The 24,030-nt window shown below is 39.8% G+C and overlaps 1 protein-coding gene across 1 annotated transcript; it reads left to right on the forward strand.

Moving 5' to 3' along the window:
- Nucleotides 1-5,047: 5,047 nt before the first annotated feature.
- CUNH21orf91 (chromosome unknown C21orf91 homolog) lies at nucleotides 5,048-22,395 on the forward strand. Its single transcript, XM_089508132.1, has 5 exons — nucleotides 5,048-5,275; nucleotides 9,305-9,435; nucleotides 18,289-18,822; nucleotides 20,402-20,464; nucleotides 20,770-22,395. Exons 2-5 carry the CDS (start codon nucleotides 9,312-9,314, stop codon nucleotides 20,928-20,930), a joined length of 882 nt encoding a protein of 293 aa, XP_089364258.1. The 5' UTR covers nucleotides 5,048-5,275; nucleotides 9,305-9,311; the 3' UTR covers nucleotides 20,931-22,395.
- Nucleotides 22,396-24,030: the final 1,635 nt, after the last annotated feature.

Raw genomic sequence — 24,030 nt, forward strand, 5'->3', positions numbered from 1 at the left:
CTTCCCGCCGCCCCCCCTTCCAACCTCTTTCGTAAATTGTGGGGTTCCTTGGTTCCTCTCTCTCACTCGCCTAAATATGCTATGCTCCAGTCATCTGGAGTCTCACTGAGCATGCGCAAGGGTGCCAATTCACAGATGTGATGGCTTACTTCGCACAGAATCTGGGTTGCATTCGGGGAGGCCATTACAGCGAATTTAAGGTGTGATAAGTAATCACGTAATTGTGTGAATTTTCGAAATGCCCTCACCATCTTCTCTTTCAAAATTGAGAGCCTCCTGTCCCATGTGATAAACTCCTTCATCTCTGTTTATCTTCTGATTTTAGGGGTTCTGAAAGTCCTGGATTGGTATTTGGACTCACTACAGGTTGAGTCTCCCTTATCCGGAATTCCACAATGCTCCAAAATCCAAAACTTCTTTCATGGATGGATGAGATAGTAACACCTTGGCTTTTGATGGTTCAATACACACCAACTTTGTTTCATGTATTAAAATTCTATATAAAATTAACTTCAAGCTATGTGCATGAGGTATATATGAAACATAAATTAACGTTGTGTTTAGACTCTGGTCCCTTCTCCAAGATATCTCATTATGTATTTATATGCAAATACAGATATTCCAAAATCCAATACAATAAAATAAATAAATCGAAAATCCAAAACATGTGCAAACATTTTGGATAAGGAAGACTCAAAATGTATAGCAATAGTGCTATACATCCCGATCCATGATGGCTCTATTGATGAGACACCTCCAAGACTCCGTAAACCCCACTGCTCTGCTGCTCTCCTCAGTTCCTGTAAATTCATGCCCGTGACCTCCTTAATAAAGTCCATCCATCTAGCATGCAGCCTTCCTCTCTTTCTACTTCCTTCCACTATTCCTAGCATTGTTTTTTTCCACTGAGTTGTGCCACTGGCATTTCTCGAGTTGGTGTCACCTGGTGTGGTCAGTAATGGGGGAGGGCGCAGGACTTATGGGGACGGGACTTCTAATGCGGGACTTCCAGCACATGCAGGAGTGAGTGCGCACAGCTGAAATTACCCCGTGCGCCCCTAGGGAGTAGCTGCATGCCCCCAGGAAAGGCTGGAGAAGAGCTCCCGGGATCCAGGGATGGTGGGAAATGCCCCACGTGTCCCCAGGAAGGGCCGGGTAGGAGTCCCCAGCACCCAGGGAGGGCCGGGGACCGACCAGGTATCACTCCCCTTCTGGAGTCACCTACAGCCACCACACCCCCCATAGGGACACTACTGAGTTGTGCCTTCTCATGATGTGGCCAAAGTACAACAGCCTCAGTTTTTGATTCTTGGCTTCCAGGGAGATCTCTGGCTTAACCTGCTCTAGGACCTATTTGTTTGTCTTTTTGACTGTCCATGGGATCCTCAACACGTTTATCCGACACCACATCTCAAATGAATATATTTTCTTCCCATCTTCCCTCTTAACTGTCCAGCTCTCACATCCATAGAATACAACATGATTCTAACAGTTGTGCTCAATTGTATATCTTTACTCTTTAGTATCTTTTCTAGTTCTTGTTTTCTGCTGCTCCAGAGACTAGGACTCAGAGCAATGGATTCAAACTAGAGGAAAGGAGATTCCAGCTCAGCATTAGGAGGAACGTCCTGACAGTAAGAGCTGTTTGTCAGAGGCACACACTTCCTCAGAGAATGGTAGAGTCTCTTTCTTTGGAGGTCTTTAAACAGAGGCTGGATGGCCATCTCTCTGTGGTGCTTTGATTGTGAATTCCTGCATGGCAGGGCATTGGACTGGATGGCCCTTGAGGTCTATTCCAGCTCTTTGGAAGAGACATGGGGAAAATTGGGGGTTTAACCAGTGATTAACCAGTGAAAATTGCGCAATCCCGATTAAAGATTTTCACACACATCATACTTAAAAGAGTCATTATTCCATGAATCATGAGGGAATAAAGTGGCAATAAACATCAACAAATCATTCATGGGATTGCCTGTTTATTCCCCAGATAATGGCACATTAATGGCAACGTCATGAGAAAATCTTAGGACCTTATCACACTAGACGAATCCCGCTCAGAAATGGGATTTAAAAGTACAAAAAACCCACAAATGTGGGATGTTTTTCAGAGTACGTTTCTTCCAAACAGCAATAATGAAAGTAAAGAAAAAATATGTTGGCTTTCTTTTCGTGTTATTGCTGTTTGGTGCAAACATGCCTGGAAAACATCCCACATTTGCAGGTTTTTCCTACTTTTAAAATCCCGTTTCTGCGCGGGATTCGTCCAGTGCAATAAGACTCTTAATCGCGATTGCGTGGTTTTCACGGGTTAATTGCTGGCTAAACCCTGATTTTCCTCATGTGATAAAGCACTATGATTCTTTCCTAGCATGCTTGTGGTCCATTCATCAGCAATAAGGCGATTACAAAGCAGGGCCCTTTGATACAGCTATAGTGATATGATTCCGCTTTAACTCTCATGGTCCCATTCCACAGAATGCTGAAATTCACGGCTGAGGGGAGCGTATTTAAAGGTCTCCATCAGAGGGGAAAAAACTACAGATCCCAGGATTCCATGGGATGAAGTAACAATTGAAATGGAACCATAGCGCTCTACTGGGCGATAGGACAAGAATGGTGCGAGAATGAGAACAGCTTTACTTTGGCCCCTTTCTTTTTAAATCACTGGGCATTTCTTGAGTGCAGGGTGACCAACACATCCTCCGTTTCCCCGGACCTGTCCTCCATTCCAGCCTTTTCTGCCCAGGAGGCATTCCCAAATGTCCTCCATTTTGAGCCTCACTAAGAAGCATGAATGTACACGGCTATGAGTGTATCTGAGCTTTCCTTAGGTCGCGTCCTCCATTTTTCCATGAATGTCCTCCATTTCTGCGGTGCCTGGTTAAGCGAGAAAGTATTGCTAAAAGCACAGGGTGCGTCTACACTGTAGAAATAACACAGTTTGACGCCGCTTTGACGGTTGTGGCTCCATACGGCAGGATATGGCGCTTTGTAATAATAATAATAATAATAATAATAAATTGTAAAGCTACAAATCCACCATAGGATTGCTTTGGATGGAGCTGCAGCACTTATCAAGTGGTGTCAAACCGCTTTAATTCCTACAGTGCAGGCGCACCCAGAGAAGAGGATTGAGGAGGAGGAGGAGGAGCGTCTCTAGAAAGGGCTCAAGCCCCGCCCCCGGCTCCGCCCCCGTTCTACGTCACGGAAAAGTCTGTGAGGGGAAACCTCCCAGGATTGCGAGAAGTTTTCCCCGGCGGGACGGTTTTGCCCATGACGCAAGCGCTACGTCACAATCCCGCCTCAGATCTACACAAAAGTGTAGAACGAACGAAACAGCCTTTTGCTGGGCGTGCAGTTTCCGGGTTCTATTTTATTAAAAAGAAATTGTTGCTGTGTGTGCCTTCAAGTCGTTTCTGATTTGTGGAGACCCTAAGGCTGCTCTGCCATGGGGTTTCCTTAGCAAGAGTTGTCCCCTGAGGCTGAGGCTGGTCACTCAGTGGGTTTCTATGGCTGAGCAGGGATTTGAATCCAAGTCTCCAGAGTCATAGTGCAACCCTCAAACCAGAGATGAAGGGAAAGCAGCCTCACTTTACACGTCAGAGACTGAAGCTGCTTTCAGTTCCCATTCTGGGCCCCAAATTCCCCTCATAAAGTGTAAAATTCTCCACCAGAGAGCTCTCTAGCGCCTCCTCAAACTACAAATCCCAGATTCCACAGGATGCAACTATGGTTGTGCAGTACACCAGACTCCCCTCTAACTGACACACAGGCAAACCCATCCTAGATGCCACTGAGTGAAAACTTTAAAGGCTCCATCCACACGGCAGGAAGAATCCAGTTTGACACCGCTTTAAACGCCAAGGCTCAATGCTATGGAACCCTGGGATTTGTAGTCTGTGGTGGCACCAGAGCTCTCAGTCATAAAAGGCTAAACATCTCACAAAATAAACTACAGTTCCCAGTTTTTGTGATTTTGGAATATCCCAGCATTGAGCCAGGGCAGCTAAAGCGGTCTCAAAACCAGATTATTCCTGCAGTGTGGATATCAGAAGATTAAAAATTAATAAATGGGGTCGTCTGCCTTTGCTAATACTTTTAATGGCTGTATGTGGAGATAATGCTGTGGCGCCACAACAAAACTACAGTTCCCAGAATCCCCTAGCGCCAAGCAGGGCAGTTCAAAGCGGCCTCAAGATGGATTATTATTTATTTCTGCGGTCAGAGAAACAAGGAGTGTCCAAAGGAGGGCGACTAAAATGGTGAAGGGCCTGGAAACCATGCCCTATGAGGAAGGACTCAGGGAGCTGGGGATGTTTAGCCTGGAGAAGAGAAGGTTAAGAGGTGATATGATAGCCCTGTTTAAATATTTGAAAGGATGTCATATTGAGGAGGGAGCAAGCTTGTTTTCTGCTGCTCCAGAGAACAGGACCCGGAACAATGGATGCAAGCTCCAGGAAAAGAGATTCCACCTCAACATTAGGAGGAACCTCCTGACAGTAAGGGCTGTCCGACAGTGGAACACACTCCCTTGGAGTCTGGTACAATCTCCCTCCTTGGAGGTCTTTAAACAGAGGCTGGATGGCCATCTGCCAGGGATGCTTGATTGAGAGTTCCTGCATGGCAGAATGGGGTTGGACTGGGTGGTCCTTGGGGGTTTCTTCCAACTCTGTCTAATTAACACTTTGAAATTAGTAGTTTGTCAAATGTCTAATTAACAATTTGTAAGCCACTCTGACAGCCTTTTGGCTGAAGAGCGGGGTATAAATAAATAAATTATTATTATCATTATTATTAACAACTCTTTTGTGATTCCAGGAACTCGACTGCGTGCATCACTCTATCACTTTCTATCTCTATTAGCCTCCTCCCTGGAAGGGGGCGGGGCCACAGCTTGGTCCCTTCGTCGGAGGTTCATCACGAAGCGAGGCTGAGCTCTTAAAACATAAGCAAGGAGCAGATAACGCGAGACTTCCACACTGAAGAAGAGGAGGGGGGAATAGAAAGGGAGACCGAAGTAGGCGGGCCCATTTTTTTCAGTTCCCCATCCCTCTATTGGGCCAAGCGAGAAGCGATGGTTTAATCCGGAAGGGGGAAAGGGGGCGGGGCTTGCCTAAAAGCAGCGCGAGGCGCCTGGGCCGAGGAGGCGAGTGGCCTTTCAGTAGCGCTCGCTCTCTCTCTCTTGCTCTGTGTCGAGTGTCAGCCATTTCGTGAAGCAACAGCAGCGGCGTTTTCAAACAGCGGGCAGCCTTTGAAGGACGGGGCGCCAGCGTCGGTAAGGGAGAGGGGAAAGCCCTTGAATGGACGCCCTGGAAGCCCTGGGAGCGGGTCTGAGGAGAGGGCAGCCCTTGGTCCTCCTTGGCAAATAATAACATTATATAATAATAATAATAATATAATGAGATAAACGTAGTAATTAGTATTATATATAGGCTATATGTATATATATGTGTGTGTGTGTGTAATTTTAATATAATAACAACAATGAGGTAAATATAATATTATAATATAATATTATAATGAGAGAAATGTAGTAAGATTTATATATAGACTATATCTATATGCAAATATAATAATGAGATAAACATAATATAATTATAATAATATATTATAATAATATAGTTATGAGAGAAATGTAGTAATTAGTATTATATATAGACTATATATGTAACTATATAATAATAATAATAAGATAAGTATAATATTAATATAATATAAAACAAATATAAAATAATAAATATAATGAGATATTATTATAATGAGATAATTAAGTGCAATTAAATTATTGGACAGTTATTAAAACAATTATTTAAAAAACGGGAGAGGCGGCTTACAACATTAATGGTATTTATTTATTTGTTTGTTTGTTTGTTTATATCCCGCTTCTCCAAACGATCGAAGCGGCTTACGCTAAAAAAATCCATAAAAATACAATTTAGGGCAATTGTGAAATGAATAAATGCAAGGCTAAACTGGGAGTTCCCCTTCATCTGGAAAGTCCTGCCAGAAGAGATTTACAAATGCCATACAGTTAAGACATAAAAAATAGTATATTAGGAATAGAATTAAATTGCTACAATAATGGTACGAACGTCAATGGTCCAAAACACACTATAAGAATAATCCGGTTTGAGACCTCTTTGACTGGCTCAGGGCTAGGGAATCCTGGGAATTGTAGTTTATTGCGGCCCCAGAGTTCTCTGAGAAGGGTAAATATCTCACAACACTACACTTCCCAGGATTCCCTAGCACTGAGCCAGGGCAGTCGAAACAGCCCCAAACTGGCTTATTTCTGCAGTCTGTTTTGCACCTCTGTGACCCCTTCAAATCTTTATCCTCAGCCTCCTGGGTGCATCTATACGGTCGAAACAAAGCAGCTTGAAACCACTTTAAATTCTGTGCCTCCATCCTATTATTATATTTATTTATATCACACCTTCCCCCCTCCCCCCCAAAAAAATTGGGACTCAAAGCGGTGCACAGTTTAGAAGCACAGTACAATTTAAACGTGCAAAAGTGACTGTTAAAGTGGAGTTAAACTGTTAACGGTGTTAAAACTGATCACTTTAAAAAGATTAGAATACCATTTTAAAAAGATGAAAGATCCTATGGAATGCTGGGATTTGTAGTTCTGCAATGCCTTAAGTCTTCTCTGCCCAAGGGTGGTTGGTATACAACTGAGCACAAAAGTCAGAATCGTCCAAGCCATTATATTCCCCTATCACCATGTCTGGGTGGGAGAACTGGACAGTGAAGAAAGCTGACGGAAAGAAGATCGACCCATTTGAGAAGTGATGTTGGAGAAGAGTGCTGAGGATCCCTTGGACAGCCAAAAAGACAAACAAATGGGTCCTTGAGCAGATCAAGGCTGAACTCTCCCTGGAAGCCAAGATGACCAAACTGTGGCTATCGTACTTCGGTCACATCATGAGAAGGCTCACTAGAAAAGATAGTGATGCTGGGAAAGGTTGAGGGCAGAAGAAAAAGAGGAAGATTGCATGCCTGATAGTTGGATGCAATTAGAGAGGCCATGGGTATGAATTTACAGGATGTGAGCAGAGCAATGGAGGATAAGGAGGCTTGGAAATGTCTCCTCCAGGGGCTGTCTCACCCAAGTGCATCTGAGGAAGTAGACTGAAGTCTACAAAAGCTTGTGCTGCCAATTTCTTTCTTTCAGTTAGTTTCAAAGGTGCTACAAGAGCTCTCCTCATCCAAGGGGTTGGTATGATTAGGGCTGTTGACAATAACCACAATCTCACAAAACTACAGATCCCAGGATACTGAAGGATGGAGCCACAGCAGTTCAAGTGGTGTCAAACTGCATCATTTCTACAGTGTAGATGCACCCCTCTTCGTTCTTCCTGTTTTCTGTGTCCGTTTCTTGCTTATGCCTAGAGTGGTACTTGTTCCAGGTTAAAGAAATATTCTGAGTTGTGCAGGGAAGAATTCACAGGAATTGCAGATAAGCTTAGTGTTGGTATTCCCTGTTTTAAAAACTGGGTGAAGGCTGTCTGAGCTTTTGTCCAGCGCATCTAACCAAGACTGAGAGTTTCTGTTCCTGGTGGGTGGGGAGGTGTCTACAGAGGTCTCTGAGACCCTTTAGGGCTGAAGGGCGGGGTATAAATGCCGTAAATAAGATTAAATAGTCTTTAATGCACCTCTTGGTCCTGGCAAAACATTGCAACACTGAGCTGTAGCTTGTACTTCTAATAAAACGAAGCTCCCCTAACCCCAGTTCCATCACACGAACTGGACTTCAACCCCAGTGATCTCTGACCATTGGCTGGTGAGAGTTGAAGTAGAGCTCAACTGGAGCGCACTATCCTTGTTGAAGGATGAGTTACAGATTTAAGTCTGGAGCATCAGAATTGGATGTTCATATCCAATCTCAGGCTCAGTACAGCCAGGGCCAGGTCTCACTGTATTCTTGGTTTCGTTCTGTTTTCTGTTAAAAGGAGGCATAACCAGACAAGTCTGTAGACATCATATCACACAACAAAGTTGGGTGTTTAAAACAGCAAAAATCACATAATCGCGATTAACATTTTCACATGATGTCGCAATTAAAGTGCCATTATCTTGGAATAAATAGGCAATAAACAGCAACAAATCATTCACTGGGAAATCCCATGAATGATTTGTTACTGTTTGTTGCCTGTTTATTCCAGGATAATAGTTCTTTAATTGTGATGTGTGTGAAAATGTTGATCACGATTTCATGATTTTCACCTGATTTTCATTGTTTAAACCACTGATTTTCCCCATGTGATAAAGTCATGGTTAGCAAGGGGGGGAGGGCTTCTGAGCATCTGGCAAGCTTAAAAACATTTCCCTTTGAGAATCTTGATTTCTGTTTCTGTTAAATAGAGTAAGGGAAGTGTGTTACAACAGTCAAAGCATTAATTAACTATCAAACAAATGTGTTAATTGGGTTGAGACTGAAGGCTACAGTTTCAGCATGTACTTTTCTTTTTTATTGTCTGCTTACAGAGAAGATACAGCATTTCATTAATTTGTGTTCTCATTGTCAAATGAATCCAGCACCATCATCTTACTTCGTTTGATATATTAGCCTCTGAGTAATCCAGAGCATTTCCTGGGTGTAGAGTAAACAGGTTTCTTAAATCAAGTGACATTGTTACTTAATTATCTCTCTTGTGTCTTGTATAGAAGATGTGCTGTGTTAAATCTGTTATCTGTTCCACAGTAACATCCCCCCCCCCCCCCCCAAATCTGTTAACAACTTAGTTTTGTGTTCTCTTGGGGAAAAAGTCTACAGGCTCAAAATGGCATTCTTGAAAAGATGAGTAAAAGTCCTGAGTCAGGACATGTTTCTGCTTTTATGTGTGCAGTAGACACAAAAGGCAGTTGGCAGCGATTGCCAAGCTGAATTGGCACAAAGCTTTTGAACCCTTTGATACAGTTAATTGTACTCAGGAAAGCATGTTAAAGCAAAGTGCTTTGTTTTCCTTTCATGTCAGGCTAGACTACAAGAGAAGATAATATAATCTAAATGCTTGCCTAGTGTGTTTTATAATATTTAGGTCAGGGACAACAAAATAAATTTGGAGAGCATGGTAATCTTTTATGCTTACAGCATGTAAATAGAAAAGAATGAAGGTGGAGTGTCTAGAAACTGAATGGCAGATTTAAATAATTGGGAAATGAAAACAAAAAGCCATAAGAATTTACTAACTTACAGATTGAAACACTGAAGTTTGAACTCTTAGTCACATGCAAATTTGTGTACCAAGTTGTGGGTTTTTTTCATTCTACATCGGGTAACAGGACTTTTCTCTTCTAGGGGCACTATGAACGAAGAGCAGTTTGTTAACATTGACTTGGATGATGATAATGTTTGCAGCATATGCAAATTAGGAACAGAAAGAGAGACTCTCTCATTCTGCCACATTTGTTTTCAGTTAAACATTGAAGGTAAGTGTAGCTTAATATTGTACAATATGTGCCATTAAGACTAGACACAGCTTGAGAAAAGAAATGTGGCCTCCAATGGAATGTTGTTATTAGATAGTAGTGGTAGTGTAAATAATAATAATAACAGGCTTCATTTTTACCCCGCCTCTCTGTCAGAATGACAATTGAGGTGGCTTACAATTAAAAGAATCCACACAAATACCAATATCCCAATTATTCCCTCCCTCCCCTAAAACATCAATTAAACAACTATTAACTCTCTATATTCTTGGTATATGTGCTGTGAAAATTGTTTCCCCAAACATCTGCAACAATACAGCTACAGTAGTTGAGATGACTTACTATATATAACAGATTTGTTATTGAATATGTTCTTGGTTTAAGTAGATACTCATTTTCAGACATTTTACTTTTTAGTACAATGAACATGTGACATTGAGGATATCAGGCTCTGTCAGCAAAATCATTTTGTATCCAATCGTACTTCCTGCATGATTTCAAACACTTTATTTTTCCAGCTTTTAAATTGCATAAACTGATTTTTACAGTTTCCTAAATCACATAAGGAGCAAAAAGATGGATGCAAAAAGACATCAGATAGTTATGTAAGTTTTTAAAAATGCTGAATTAGAAAGGAGGATAGGAATACAGTGAGCCCGCGCCATACACAGGCTCCTTATAGGCGGCTTTCAGCATACACTGAAGCCGCCTGGGAAATGAGCGCACGCTCCGCGGCGAGCACAAGCCCCATTATATCCAATGGGGCTTGCGAATGGCACGCACAGCTATGGGGTACGTGCCTGGCTGCATGGCAAACATGGGCTCCATTAGTTATAATGGGGTTCAAGCTTACACGTTATTTGCTTTGCGCGGGGGGGGGGGGGTCCAGAACGGATCCCCACGTAAAGCAAGGGCCCACTGTATAACTAATAAATACAGTTATCATTGTATTTGAGCCCTTCAGAAATTAATTAATCTACAGTTACTGTAAATGTCTCTGTGGTTTTCTGATTTAATCTGCATTTGAATGATTGCTAAATTTATTAGCTAATAATCACTTTTGTCCTTAACACTTACTGTATACATGTGTTTGTATGAATTACTTTGCTTTGTTTCTGTACTAGACATTTTACCTTAGTTTTAGATACAATACAACAATAAAAATTGCTTTTTCCATGGTTTCTGAAATACAGTTCATGACAGGAGCTTCCTGATTATCTTTGGATGTCTTTAACTATTCTGATTCATCAGTTATGAACTTGAAACATTAAAAAAAAGGAAAGTAGAAAAATTAAATTACATGTTTAAATAGTTCATACAGGTTGAGTATCCCTTATTTGGAAATCTAAAATGATCAGAGATTGTCCACATGGGTCCTGTGATAATGACATCTTTGCTTTTGATGGTCCAGTGTTCAAAAACTTTGTTTCATGCACAAAAGCAAAGCCACAGCAGAGAACCTAGAGATTCCTAGAGAGACCATGTCAATTAAATATGTGGATAATTGCTTCCAAGAAAGTCAAAGACACAAATGTGGAGGGCTGACTGTAAGCAAAACAGAATAGCAATTTTATGGTGAAACAAAGTGTTGTAACTCACCCTTCACAACTGATTATTTGGGACTAGCTTATTTAGGACACTGCTAATCCTGAAATGTTTCCTTGGGATGATGATGATGATGATGATGATGATGATGATGATGATGATGATGATGATGATTTTAGTACATAAACATGTCATGAGAGTCATTTACATGCAACACCTTTATTATTATTATTAACCTTTATTTATAAAGCGCTGTAAATTTACACAGAGCTGTACATACAGTCTTTTTAATTGGACGGTAATAACACCTTGTAATAAGCAGGACTTGTTTCTTCAAGTGACAAGCTCAGAGGGTACAGTGGGACCTTGGTATCCATGGGATATCCGTTCTGGCTCTCCCTGCGTATACCAAAATCCGCAGATGCCCAAATCCCGTTGTCCCCAGTGGTGGCATGTGCATGTGGCCGCACCACCATTAGGGGCAACAGGGCTTCAGATGAAGTCCTGTTGTCCTGAATGGTGGCACAACCACATGTACATGCTACCACTGGGGACAATGCATGAGCCACTATTAGGGACGATGCAGGCTTGCTGTCTGTAGATGCTTGAATCCACGGATGGCAAGTCTGCAGATACTGAGATCCCACTGTATTAGCATAACTTTTTCTTTGTAAATTGATGTGGTTTTCATATTATAGTGCTATTCAAAATGCTGGTCTCTAGACCAGTGCGGGTCATTGGCTGCCAGTCCATGTGGAATTTCTCTCAGAAAGAAAGAAACAGTTGTAGATAGTGGACCTAAACACAGTATTGGTCCCTAGCACATTAGGAGGGGAAAGTTGCCATTCTGTCACATCAACCTGAGAAGTGATATTTTAGAACAGGGGTTCCCAACCTGTACTCCAAGGAGCCCTTAGGGCTCCGCGTGCACTACCCAGGTGCTCTGCAGCCGCTCCAGAAAAATGAAAGAAATAAAAATTGAATGAAATTAAATAATATATTCCTAAACACCATTAACTTGTAATGCATGGGATATGTCTCTTAGAAATCAAGGCTCTGTGAGCCAAAAAGGTTGGGAACCCGTGCCGAATATCCAGCAGTGTTGCTAGATGGAAGACGTTCATCTGCTTTGTATAGTCTAAGTTGTTGTGTTCCTGTTGATTCTTTGCTTTGTTTATTATTGCACCTTTAGCTAATTCTGAGATTTCCTGCTATGTCTTCCAGTATTTCAGAAAGAAAAGAAATCCCCCAGTTTGGGGGGGGGGGGGATTCTTGGTTCAAAGCAAAACGTTAACATTGGAGCTATAGCCATAATAGCAAGGAATTTTGGAATGCAGATCATTCTTCTTCTGAAATGCTAATGGACATATTGATGGGCATTTCTTGTATCTTAATGCCCATATACACCAAATGTAAACAAAGATGAGAATCTATGAAAGAATACTTAAATGTAGCCTCTTAGTAAAGATTTACTAGACTGAATTTGCTTATTTTTAAGTGTGTAGATATGCAGGAAATGTTAAAACCATGAAAAGCTTTTACGAAAACAGCGACAGCCACTGAGAACCAAAGCAGCAAGCTGTCTTTCCCATAATCATTCCTTTTCATTGCATCAAAACATTGTGCAACAACAAAGAAGTGTTTGTTTTTGTATAGGAGGGGAGCTAGGTGGTTTGGATCATAAGGCTGAAGTGGGAATGCTGTAGAATAGACTGGTAGTGGTAGAGGGAGAGGCAGACAAGGATGGAGTGTTAAGTATAGGGTGGAGTGACTGAAGACCAGAGCTAGAAGACAGAGTCTTGGGGGCTGGAAAACAGTTTAACTGGGGAAGGCTGTATATGTGGGTGTAAAATATGGAGGGCTGAGCATATGTGGATGATGATTAAACTGTTGTTTGTGGTATCCTCATTTTATTGGTGCAAAATAAACTTCATTGAAAACTGTGCAAAGATGTGTGCCTCTGCACCTGAAACGTGCCATATTTCCAGAGCAGTAAGTTCAAAAAAGATAATTGGGACTTACTCCATATTAAGTGTGTGTAGGGTTGCAGCCTAAGGAGATTTGCAGCAAAACCAATTTATCCTATTTTGCTCCACAGCCCCTCTGATCTGTCAGACTAGTTTTGCTCATTTTCAGACTTAGTGCCCATGATGATTTTGGTTTTAGACTACTAGAGAACTAAATGCAGATTCTTGTGTGTTTGGAGTACTGGGGCTGCTCTTCAGGAGGTACTTGCAGGTGGGATTTGCTGTCTTGCTTTGCAGTCCCCCTAAAGCAGATGTTGGAATCAAGTGGCCCTGTGGGTATTGTTGAACTGCAACTCTTGGCAGCCTTAGCCAATGTGGCCAGTGGTGAGAATGCTGGGATTTGCACATCATCATCATCTGGAGGGCCACATGATTCCCACCCTGAAACAAGAAAGGGCATCAACTATGTTGATGGGCAGGCCTCAAGAGGCATGAAAGTGCCATTGAATGTTCTCTGGACATCTTAATGTTCTTAGTTCATAAATTTTTGCTGTCTAATAATGGCAAATAAAATTTATCTGCCATTTAATTCCTGTTGGCTATAGTAGCCTTTTTGCTTCCATGAATGGAAGCACCAGGTAATTTCCAAAGTACAGTAGTTTGTATTTATATATGGGGTTTGCCATTTCTCTACAAAGTTTCCAAATTGATATTAAAATGGAGCTATATACTTATCATACAAAAGCAGGAGAAAATCAGTTTTGCATTTGGCAAAACTTCATACTAGTAATTTAATATGCATTGCTTAGGAGTAAATTAATTTGGAATATGTGAAGCTCTTTTGAAGTTCAAGGGATTTCCATATTGAATGATAGGTAGGGCCCTTTTTATGTTGTAAGTATGAAGTGTATTGTTGGATGTATTTCTGACTGATTTTTTGGAAGAAAAATCTGCTGAGGCTGATATTCAAATAAATTTTGAAGAGGGTTGGTGAGAGCTGAGTGTTAACTCATTAATGAAGTATGTAGAGAGATCTTGTAGCACCTTTGAGACTAAATGAAAGAAAGAAGTTGGCAGCATGAGCTTTCATAGACTTCAGACTACTTCCATCTGCATCTGATGAAATAAACTTTAGTCTACAAAAGCTCACGCTGCCAACTTTTCTTTCAGTTAGTCTCAAAGGTGCTACAAGACCTCTCTACATATTGATTCTACAGACTAACACGGTTATATCTCTGAATTCTATCACTATGAAAAGCACCGAATTTAGCCAAATGGAGTGGAAATCCATTATCCTCTTAAAGAAACTTCCCCAGGTACAGACAGACATCTGGAGATTATCACAGCAGGGCCAATACATCAATAATTGTGGTAATGAAAATAAAAAGCAACAGTAGCACTATAGCTCTCAATATTTTCACGCTGTGGCACACTCTACAGATTAACATGGCTATATCTTTGAATTTTATCATTAATGAAGTAGTAAGCATATAACTGATAAACTGTCAGCAGACTACTGAAGAGATAAAATGGTTTAGGAAAACCTTCAGAAGTAAATCTTAGACATTGTCATTCATGTTTCATAATGAGAATGCTACATAGAGGCAAAATGAGAAAGAAAAAGAGGAGTAGACAAAAGAACCAAACCAATACTATTAGGAATTATTGTTTTAAAGTTTTTAGAGGTCTGCTTTGTTACCAGGAATAGGTTCATAGTGGAAAATATGTCTATTTCTTTCCTTAAGTAATGTTAAAGAAGATGTGTTTGTGTTATGCTTTAAGTTAGGAATGTGGATCTTGTGACACTATGATTTTAATCAGGTAATTATATACATTTATTAACAACATTTGAAATACACAAGTCCTAATAAATTATTCATTCACACTTGTATGGAGTACAGTACAGTGGTATCTGCTGGGGTTTGGTTCCAGACCCTAGTGGATACCAAAATCCACAGATGCTCAAGTTCCATTATATACAGTGACGTGGTAAAATGGTACCCCTTATAGAAATTGGCAAAATCAAGTTTTCCTTTTTGGGGGCTTTTTTCCTTGAATATTTTGAAGCTGTAGATGGCTGAATCTGGGAATGAAGAATCTGTGGATACACTGGGCTGACTTTTTTCCTTGCATAAGCAAACACTGTGAAATTCATGGAATTGCCATACATCCACAGGTGACTTGAAAGCATGCACACACAAACATGAAGTAACCATAACAAATGGTTAGCTGCAAGATTTATTTATGTTTTTATTGGTTGAGGACTACTGAGCAGCAGCATTTTTAAAAATATGGCCACCACACATGATTGGAATTGTGCCACTGACTTTGCTAGAATTGAGTAACAAAAAGCCTGAAGCAAAACCTTTTCTTTAGAAAATTCACATATATTCACACATTCTCTCTCTCTCTCTCTCTCTCTCTCACACACACACACACACACACCACAAGCCCAAAGTGGCCTTGTATTTAATGATAATTCACATAGTGGCAATTTCTTCTAACAACTTGAGTACTAAGATACCATCTAACCTGGAGACAGGGTGTGGTTTCTGTAAATTAAGAACTGCACAAAGGAAATTATAGCTTTGCTGCAAGTCCTGGCAACAAAGCTCTGTACATTATCCTCCTTTGTTCTTTGAACTTGCACAGCTGCTAGCAGAACTCAGAAGAGCAGGGACTTGCACATAAAAAGAAAACAAGCCCAACAGCTATTGTGTAACAGAACAAACATGAGCTGGATGCACAAGCTAATGCTGGCTGTTACACAGAATGAGATGTACAGTTGTGAAAAATAGAATTACAAATTGTTTTGAAGATGGATGCAAACACATGTACAGTCGGCCCTTCTTGTACACGGATTTTTTATACACAGATTCAAGCATCCACTGTTTGAAAATATTCAAAAAAAGTATAAATTTCAAATATCAAACCTTGATTTTCCATTTTTTATAAGGGACACCATTTTGCTCTGCCATTATATTTAATGGGACTTGAGCATCCATGGATTTTGTTATGCACGGGGGATCCTGGAACCAAACCCCAGAGTAAGGTCCACTGTAATACAAGTAAACACCACCTACAAATATGGCAGCACTAGTTTTAAAACACTCCTTGGAAAGTAGGCTGTTTTGGAAAGTAGGCTATTTAATTCTGACTTTCTCTGGTGCTATAGCTATTTCATATTTAGCTAAGAAAATTTCTAAAATGAAATTTGCATAAAAGTCCCTCTTCAGTATTCAGTTAAAACTTTCTCTAATAAAGAAAACCCTTATAGATACAATATAAATGGTTTTTGCTGATATATGTTTGTCAGTTAATTTACAAGTATGCTGGAAGGTGATCTGTTAGATTTAACATTTATTTATTTAGTTTTTTTTTTAAAAAAAATTATTCTGCCTTTCTCCCAAAAAGGGACTTGATATGGCTCATAAGATAAAAACATAAGAATTTAAAAACAATATAAATCTTCTCCTTTGGCTTCTCAGGCTTTCAACAGTGCTTGAAAGGAACAACATTTTCCCATTCCCTTTTACATTTAGGCTAAAAATGTGGCAGAGCCTCAGTAAGAATATGAGTAACAACAGTTAAGAGCTGTGCAACAATCATCCTACCAGTACCCAGCTTCAGTCCTCCTTGTTCTATCCTTCACTGTTGAAATTCATTATTTATTCCTGTAATTTTCTTTAATAGTGTTACTTGGCACTGGTACTTTCCTCACTGCCACCAGGCCTTCATTTTTTGACTTTAGAGTTTAGTATGTCAACAGTTATGAATCCACTTAGCTATAGAAGTATCTAGCCCACAGTTCATGAACCTGCTTGCAGTAATATCATAGAAGACCTTGTCAGAAGCCTTACTGAAATCAAGCTATACTACATCCACAGCACTCACTAATCAACCAACCTTGTACCTCTATCGAGAGAGATGTCTCGCTTATTAATCACAGCATTCCTTGCTAAGTGTGCACAGACATACTGTTCCCTGGTATTGACGTTAAGCTGACTAGTCAGTAGTTGCTGAGGTCACTCTTTTTTTTCTCTCTCTTTCTGAAGACGGGGTCATCCTTCAGTCTTCTAGGACATTTTCTATCCTCTAAGAATTCTGAGAGATTATTGACAGTGGCTCTGAGAGGACATTTGCATTTTACTTTTATACTCTTGGATGAAGTTTGTGTGGCCCTGGAGGCTTTAATTCATTTAGAGCAGCTAGATATTCCTTTACTACCTCTTTACCAGTTCTGGGCTGCAGTCTCCTTATTGCATCATTTGTTCTATTTTCACTAGTTACTGTAGTTCTCTCTTTTCTTTTTGGGAGAAGACTGAGTCAAAAAAGCTATTGAACAGTTTGGCTTTGTCTCTGTCCACTATTAGCATTTTATTATCTTCTTTAGTCAGTGTCCATACTCTTCCTCTTGCTCTGGACATTACCTCCCCTTTTAAAAATTATCTTTAATCTCTGTAGCAAGTCTCCATTTATTCTCAGCGTATTCTGACTTCTCACGATAAGTACTGACTCTTCATTTGTATCCCTCTTTGGTGATTTTCACCTTCCTCCATTTCATATATGTCTCTCTTAAATTTCAGTGCATATGAAAGTTATTTGTACATCTATCTACCTTGGTGTCTTTAGACGTCTCTCACGTTTCTTCCTTCTTGGAATTGTTTGCAACCGTACCTTCAATATATCACCCATGTATCTTGAACTCCCTTCCCTTTGAGCATATCTGATGTCACTCAGTATTTCCCTAAGCCTTCTGAAATCAGCTTTCTGTTTGGGGGACACCATACCTCAATTTTTGCATGCAAGTTGAGTATCTCTTTATTACCCTTTAGTGAAAACAGTAACAAATTTTAACATGGTGGAGACTAATTGAAAAATCCATTTTTTCATATTACGCACATAAACACACTATGTATCTAATTTTATAGAAGATATTTCAGAAATTATTCTAGTCAATATGAGCCGTGTTTAAGGAAGTTTGCACAGACTACAATTCTCAAGATCAGTTTTCTATTTCCTGCTTGGCCACTGAAATTTCAATTTCCCACTTGGCCACTGAATTTAATTAGGATTGTGGTCATTATAAGAGATGAACCTTTTAATAGTCACTCAAGCAGTCATAGCAAAGTAGTTGCTACAAGGCAGTACTGGAGTGTTGACTACTAACACTCCATTAAATTTTCTTTGAAAAAAATTAAGTATTCTCTTGACAGTAGAGAAAGTGTCATGTTAAAGCACTTTGTTCTTTTGCATCTAATTGTTATATGTTGCTTTAAAAATATTTATAGTCTATATTTAGCATTATTCTAGTAGCTCACAATTTTTTTTCTCTTTGCAGGAATACCAAAGTCTGATCTTTTGCATACGAGATCATTAAGAGGACACAGAGACTGCTTTGAGAAATTCCACTTAATAGCAAAGCAGAGTTGTCCACGGTCAAAACTCTCCAAGAGTAAATATGCAGAAGTGAAAAACATCTTTAGCAAAAAAATTAACTGGATAATACAGTATGCACAAAACAAAGATTTGGATTTGGATTCTGAAGGTTCGAAACAAACACAGCACCGACTTTTTAGCTTTAGACATCAGAGAGAGAGAAAGCTACTTCCACAGTCTGATTCCCAGGTTCCTAAATATTCTGCAAAGTGGGTAGATGGAAACACTGGGAGTATTTCAAACTGCTCACAAAATATTTTAGAACCAAGGGAGTCCAGTGATTTCAGACTAGATGTGCTGCAACAGACAGGTGGCACATTTTGTTGTAGTGATACATTGTGGCCTAATTGTAACCAGTCATCAGAGTTGGGAAAAACTAAAAAAGATTTGGATACCTGTGCCCAAAGAAGACATCCTCAATATAGCAGAGAACAGTGTAAGTGGACAAAAAGTGAAATTTGTATATTATATCTGGATGTTGTATCTTTTGTGTAGTTTTTATCTCTTTAATAACCTTGAATTATTGAACATAATTGTCTGAAATGTATTGGAAATGGGAAAATACTAAACTGGAACTTGTCAGAATAGATCTAGTACTTGACATTTAGTTAAGTACCCTGTGATACAAGGAAAACCTTTCTTTTGAAATTACTGTGCATATCTTCTTGTTGACCTTGCTCTGACTCACAAGAAGACTGTCTGAGAAACAGATCAAGTCTGTGAAAGCTTATGTTACACCCCCTTTCACACTTAGACTCAAAGGTGCTACAAGATCCCTTTGCATATACATATTACAGACTAACCAGGCTATGTCTCTGAAGAAGAATTAAGGTTTCCCAAGTTTAGTGATTAGTGATATAAAACTAGTAAACAATGACTTTATTTTAAATTTCCTAAGGGGCTTTCCAGACCGGCGCTTTGCACAGGCCTGGATACATGCTAGGGTTGCCCGAGGGCAGCGCCACCGCATGCCCCACAACCCTAGCATGTCGCAGCGGTGTGATAATGGCGTCGCCCTGTATACACGGGTGCCACCATTATGACGTCATGGCCGCGCCACAGCCAAACAGTGTGGCGCTGGCATGACATCCCCATGACATTGCAAGGCGCTTGGGGCACCCTTTCAGCATCGTGGTAAGGAGCTCCGAAACGGAACTCCTTTTTGCCGCACGCATCACTGGCTCAGCCTTTACATGGACGCACCAGTGATGCAGAAGAGCCCCTTTCTCCCCTTCCCTGCAGCTGTCAGGGTGTCCTTGGGGCATGAAGTCCCAAGGACCTCCCTTTCCAGGCTGCGGGGAAGCAGCGTTTTGCTGCTTCCACGAGGCCTGGAGAAGTGGCAGATTGGGGCCTCTGGGGCTGCCGCTGCGGATGCCCAGGCCCCAATCCAGAGGGGAAAGGGGCAGGTGCAGGCTGCTTCAAAGGGGTGGTCTGTATCCCGCCTACAATATTGCCTTGTTGACCCAGTATCCTGTTTACTTTGGACAATTAAAGATCTTCCATTTATTGCATTTAGTTTTTCACTCTTCAGCATGTGATACTTTGATAAGAGCTACATGTGGAATATGTTGTTGTTTTTATTTAGAATGATAATATAAAAATCCTTAGAAGGAAAGGGATACAGTGGGCTCCTTAGTATCAGCTGGGATTTGGTTCCAGGATCCTTCCCTCAATGGATAAGTCTATGGATACCAAAATCCATGTATGCTTATTATATACACAATGACATAGTAAAATTGTATCCCTTGTATAAAATTACAGAATCAAGGTTTGCTTTGCGGGGGGGATGATGATGATTATTATTATCATCATTTATCTGAATATTTTCAAGGCATGGATGGTTGAATCCATGGATGTGGATGGCCAGCTATATATAGATCCTACTTACCCTTTGCATAGCTATTTGACCCTGATGTGTAAGCGAAGAATTGGAATGAAATGTTTTTAATAGTGTTCTAGGGTGCCCTTCCTCTCGTCCTCCCTTGTTGTCTGATTATTAATGCTTTGTGTTTCAGTGAGCATGATGACTCTAAGAGAGGTAGAGCAGCTGAATGAAATACTACTCAAGCAAGTCCAGGGTAAGATTAATCTTAGTTTTAACACTGCCTTATCAGCAGTTACAAAAATATTAATACTATAAAACAAATTGCCCCTACGGTTGAGTGTAGAAAACAGTTTTCTCCTTTTCAGAACAGGTGGGAAAGAGTTTAGAAACATTCTTTGGCAATTGATGTAAATCTCTCTCCTTAGAGGTTACAAGAAGAACTAATGAATAAGTTTCATTTTGCTTTAGTGTCTTGTAAATTAATTTATACAATTGCAAACTCTTATTGAAGTTACCTTTTAGAGTCATAGACTAATTGGAGGCCAACATTTATTTCAGATGTGTTTGAAGAACTGATTGACCAAGTAAAGGAAAAGGACTCTTTGGCTTCACAACTCAATGGACGTCACATTGCTATTGAGCAGCTGTTAAAGAATTGTTCAAAATTGCCATGTCTGCAGATGGGACGGGCGGGAACGAAATCGAATATATCTATATAGATACAGCCAGACTTGCATTTCCAGCATCATGGATCTATGTCATACAGTTGCACATTGAAGCAGTATTTTGGAAAACTTGTATGTATTACAAGATGCAGAGGTAGTTGCATAGTGTTACATACGGTATTTTTTAAAGAAGAAAAAGCATTTGGGGGACTACTTTTGACTCTGGAAGTCACCTTTCCCCATAATTATCAGTGTTCTTTGCAGTCACCAATGATAAGTGTTTCAGTATGGCTTAACAAACAAAAAACAAACAAAAAAAAAAGATTTCTGACTGCTGTAAATAATCATGGCGATTCAAGCGGAATGCAGATTTAGATATCAAGAAATGATGGTGCAACCAGTATTCATGAAATCTACATTTTTTATTTATTGCCAGCAATATTTTATTACTGAAATTTTTATAAAAGAAAACTATTTTAGGTACTTTTCCACATCTCTTTATAAAGGTTTTGAATAATTATGAGTAACATTTTGCCTTGTGTAATGATTGTTTACCCTTTTTTCAGGTCAATGTACTTATATTTCATGATGGAAATTGTTTTTTTAAAAAAACTTGTTTCCCAAAGACACAATCTCAGTGGCTGTAATACATTACTTTCTGTTTTCAGCAATGTAGAATTTATTGGGCATGGATTGTATCTTAATAGAAGAAATCTAAGCACACCACTCTTTTTTGGAATGACAGTTCATGTTACGTTGATATATGCAGAGCTGGAGTTCAGTTTTGTAAGTGAATTTCTAATGCTTAATAAAAAGTATATGGCTTCAAAGGAATAAACCTATAATACCTCATGAAAATAATTGCCTTTTTCATCCTTTTTGTTTCTTGTTATAACTTTGCACATAGAGATTCCTGCATATAGATATTTGTATGCAAAGAAAATAAAGGAGCTGGAAGGAACCCATGTCTTACATATTTCATTACCAGTAGTTACTAAATTATGGCTTGCTCTGAAGAGGCTGTCTATTCAGTGAACATTAACATCAAAAAGTCATTGGGCTATGGGTTTGCTCCCCTCCTGCTGAGCATTACTACTTTGGAAGGTTACAGTTGTACATATGTTTTGATTTCACCCATGGCATGGACATTTCCATGATAAAGGTGCACTGTGATTGTATATATGACTCATACCATTGAGTGTCTCCAGAATTTTACTTCCTGTTGTGTATTGCCAATCGGCCTTCATAGTAAACCTCTTGGTCATATTTGCAACCAAAGAACTAACTATTTGGCCATCTGTATCTGCCCTGTGGATCTGTCTTGTGATACTTGGTGACTCTTTCTTCATAAAGCAAAGCAAATCTAGAATAAAGCAAGCTCTACAACTGTGTGTACCATGGCCTTCTATTGTAAGAAGAATCAAAATAGCCATGTGGCAACTTCAAGTCTGTAGAATGAAGGATCTGTTATATGGAGACAGAAGCATTATGTTCTCTTGCCTTTTAAATGCTTTGTGAGTACAGGTGAAGGGATCCTTTTATCATTATGCAGTGACGTGTGTTTTGAATAAAATATAAAGAAATGTGGGTCTCAGTTCCATATGTGCAAAAACAAAGGCCTGTTTTAAGTACATAATCTTGTTGGATCAACTGAATAAATGTATGCCACTATTAATCTGATCCTCCCTCTGCCCCCTTTTTTTGGAACTGTTACAATTTGTGTCAAACAATAACTAATCAGAGATACATGTTAATGTATTTCTAAGGGTGACGTTTAGACCTAAATGTATAGTCTTGAAGTGGTATTCCCTTCACATTCTTTTCTACAACAATATTGATAATAGAACACACTTTCTGTCTTAGGTTACATGAAACTGCCTTGGCCGAACTGAAGATACTGGCTTACCTACCTGTCTACTCTAACTTAAGCATATTCCCAAAGTGTTAGCCAGAGATTTTTCTATCCTTAAGTACTGAATTCTTTAACAGATGCTGCAACATGATGATGGGTGTTCTGTCTGTGAGAAATGCATGGGCCCACTGCAGTGAGTCCCCTTTTCAGAGTTCTAGGAAAGAACCTTGAAATACAGTAGATTTCAATTAGTCTTCATATAGACCTCAGCACCTATTTTAATTAGGTCTTTCTATTTTTTTAAAACCCAATGTGTTCAGCATGCAGCTGGGTTGTTGCTGTAACAAATCACAGAGGCTTCTTGGTTACAGTAGAAACAAATAAGCCTGTGTCATAATAGCTGGCTAATGTAGTCTAAAGCTACATAGGATTCATTCTATATTATAAGTAGCCCCATCAGTTACCGTTCTATAAATGGGGGCTTGTCATACCTTTAAAAATACCCTACATCTATTTCTCCCCCCCCCCCCAAAAAAAAAAAAGATGTTTCATACAATAGGTTATTAGGTCCTAGCCAATTAAGGCAATAGCAGATATCTGGGAATAAATGCCCTAAAATGATGATTAATGTAATAGCTAGTGTTTACTTTGAAATGCTTTTTTCTGATAAGGTAAGCATTCCCCACCTTATCTACAATTCTGAGTGGTAGAATTAAAAGATATAGCTGTGTAAGTCTGTAGAATCAGTACGTAGAGAGATCTTGAAGCACCCTTGAGAGCTTTTGTAGACTTCAGTCTCCTTCCACCTGCATCTGAGGAAGTAGACTGAGATCTATGAAAGCTCATGCTGTCAACTTCTTTCATTTAGTCTCAAAGGTGCTGCAAGATCTCTACATATAATTCCCTGAGTTTATCAAGAAGATGCAAGGATACAATAGATAGGAAAGCAAGCATAATGACAAGAGGATATCTTTGATGGCATCTATATAACTTAATCACTGACTTCCATGTTCATCACTGTCCTACATAGGGGAAAAAATGCTCTTTTGGACTAACTGGTTTATTGTCTATGTAGGCGGCCTCCTTATCAGATGTATAAAGTGGACTAAAGTCTGTAAGAGTACACACACATTGCAGTCTCTAATATGATGGTGTAATTTCTCACCTTAGGTTTGTGATCAGAGGGTCATCAGTAGAGGAGAAACCCATCCAGGCTTGGATATTCTCCTAATGGAGGCCTGTTGTGGCTTGAGCATCTAGGAATTTTGCAACTGGGTGTCTTTGGGTTCAGAGTCATTCATC

This window comes from Sceloporus occidentalis, unplaced genomic scaffold (genome assembly GCF_023333645.1).
Source record: "Sceloporus occidentalis isolate IW3139 unplaced genomic scaffold, rSceOcc1.0.p SCAF_2, whole genome shotgun sequence".
NCBI lineage: Eukaryota > Metazoa > Chordata > Lepidosauria > Squamata > Phrynosomatidae > Sceloporus > Sceloporus occidentalis.

Coding starts and splice junctions, on each gene's coding strand:
- CUNH21orf91 (XM_089508132.1), top strand. CDS start 9,312: ATGAACGAAGAGCAGTTTGTTAACATTGACTTGGATGATGATAATGTT. Junction 9,436..18,288: donor TTTTCAGTTAAACATTGAAG/GTAAGTGTAGCT, acceptor TTCTCTTTGCAG/GAATACCAAAGTCTGATCTT. Junction 20,465..20,769: donor ACTACTCAAGCAAGTCCAGG/GTAAGATTAATC, acceptor CATTTATTTCAG/ATGTGTTTGAAGAACTGATT.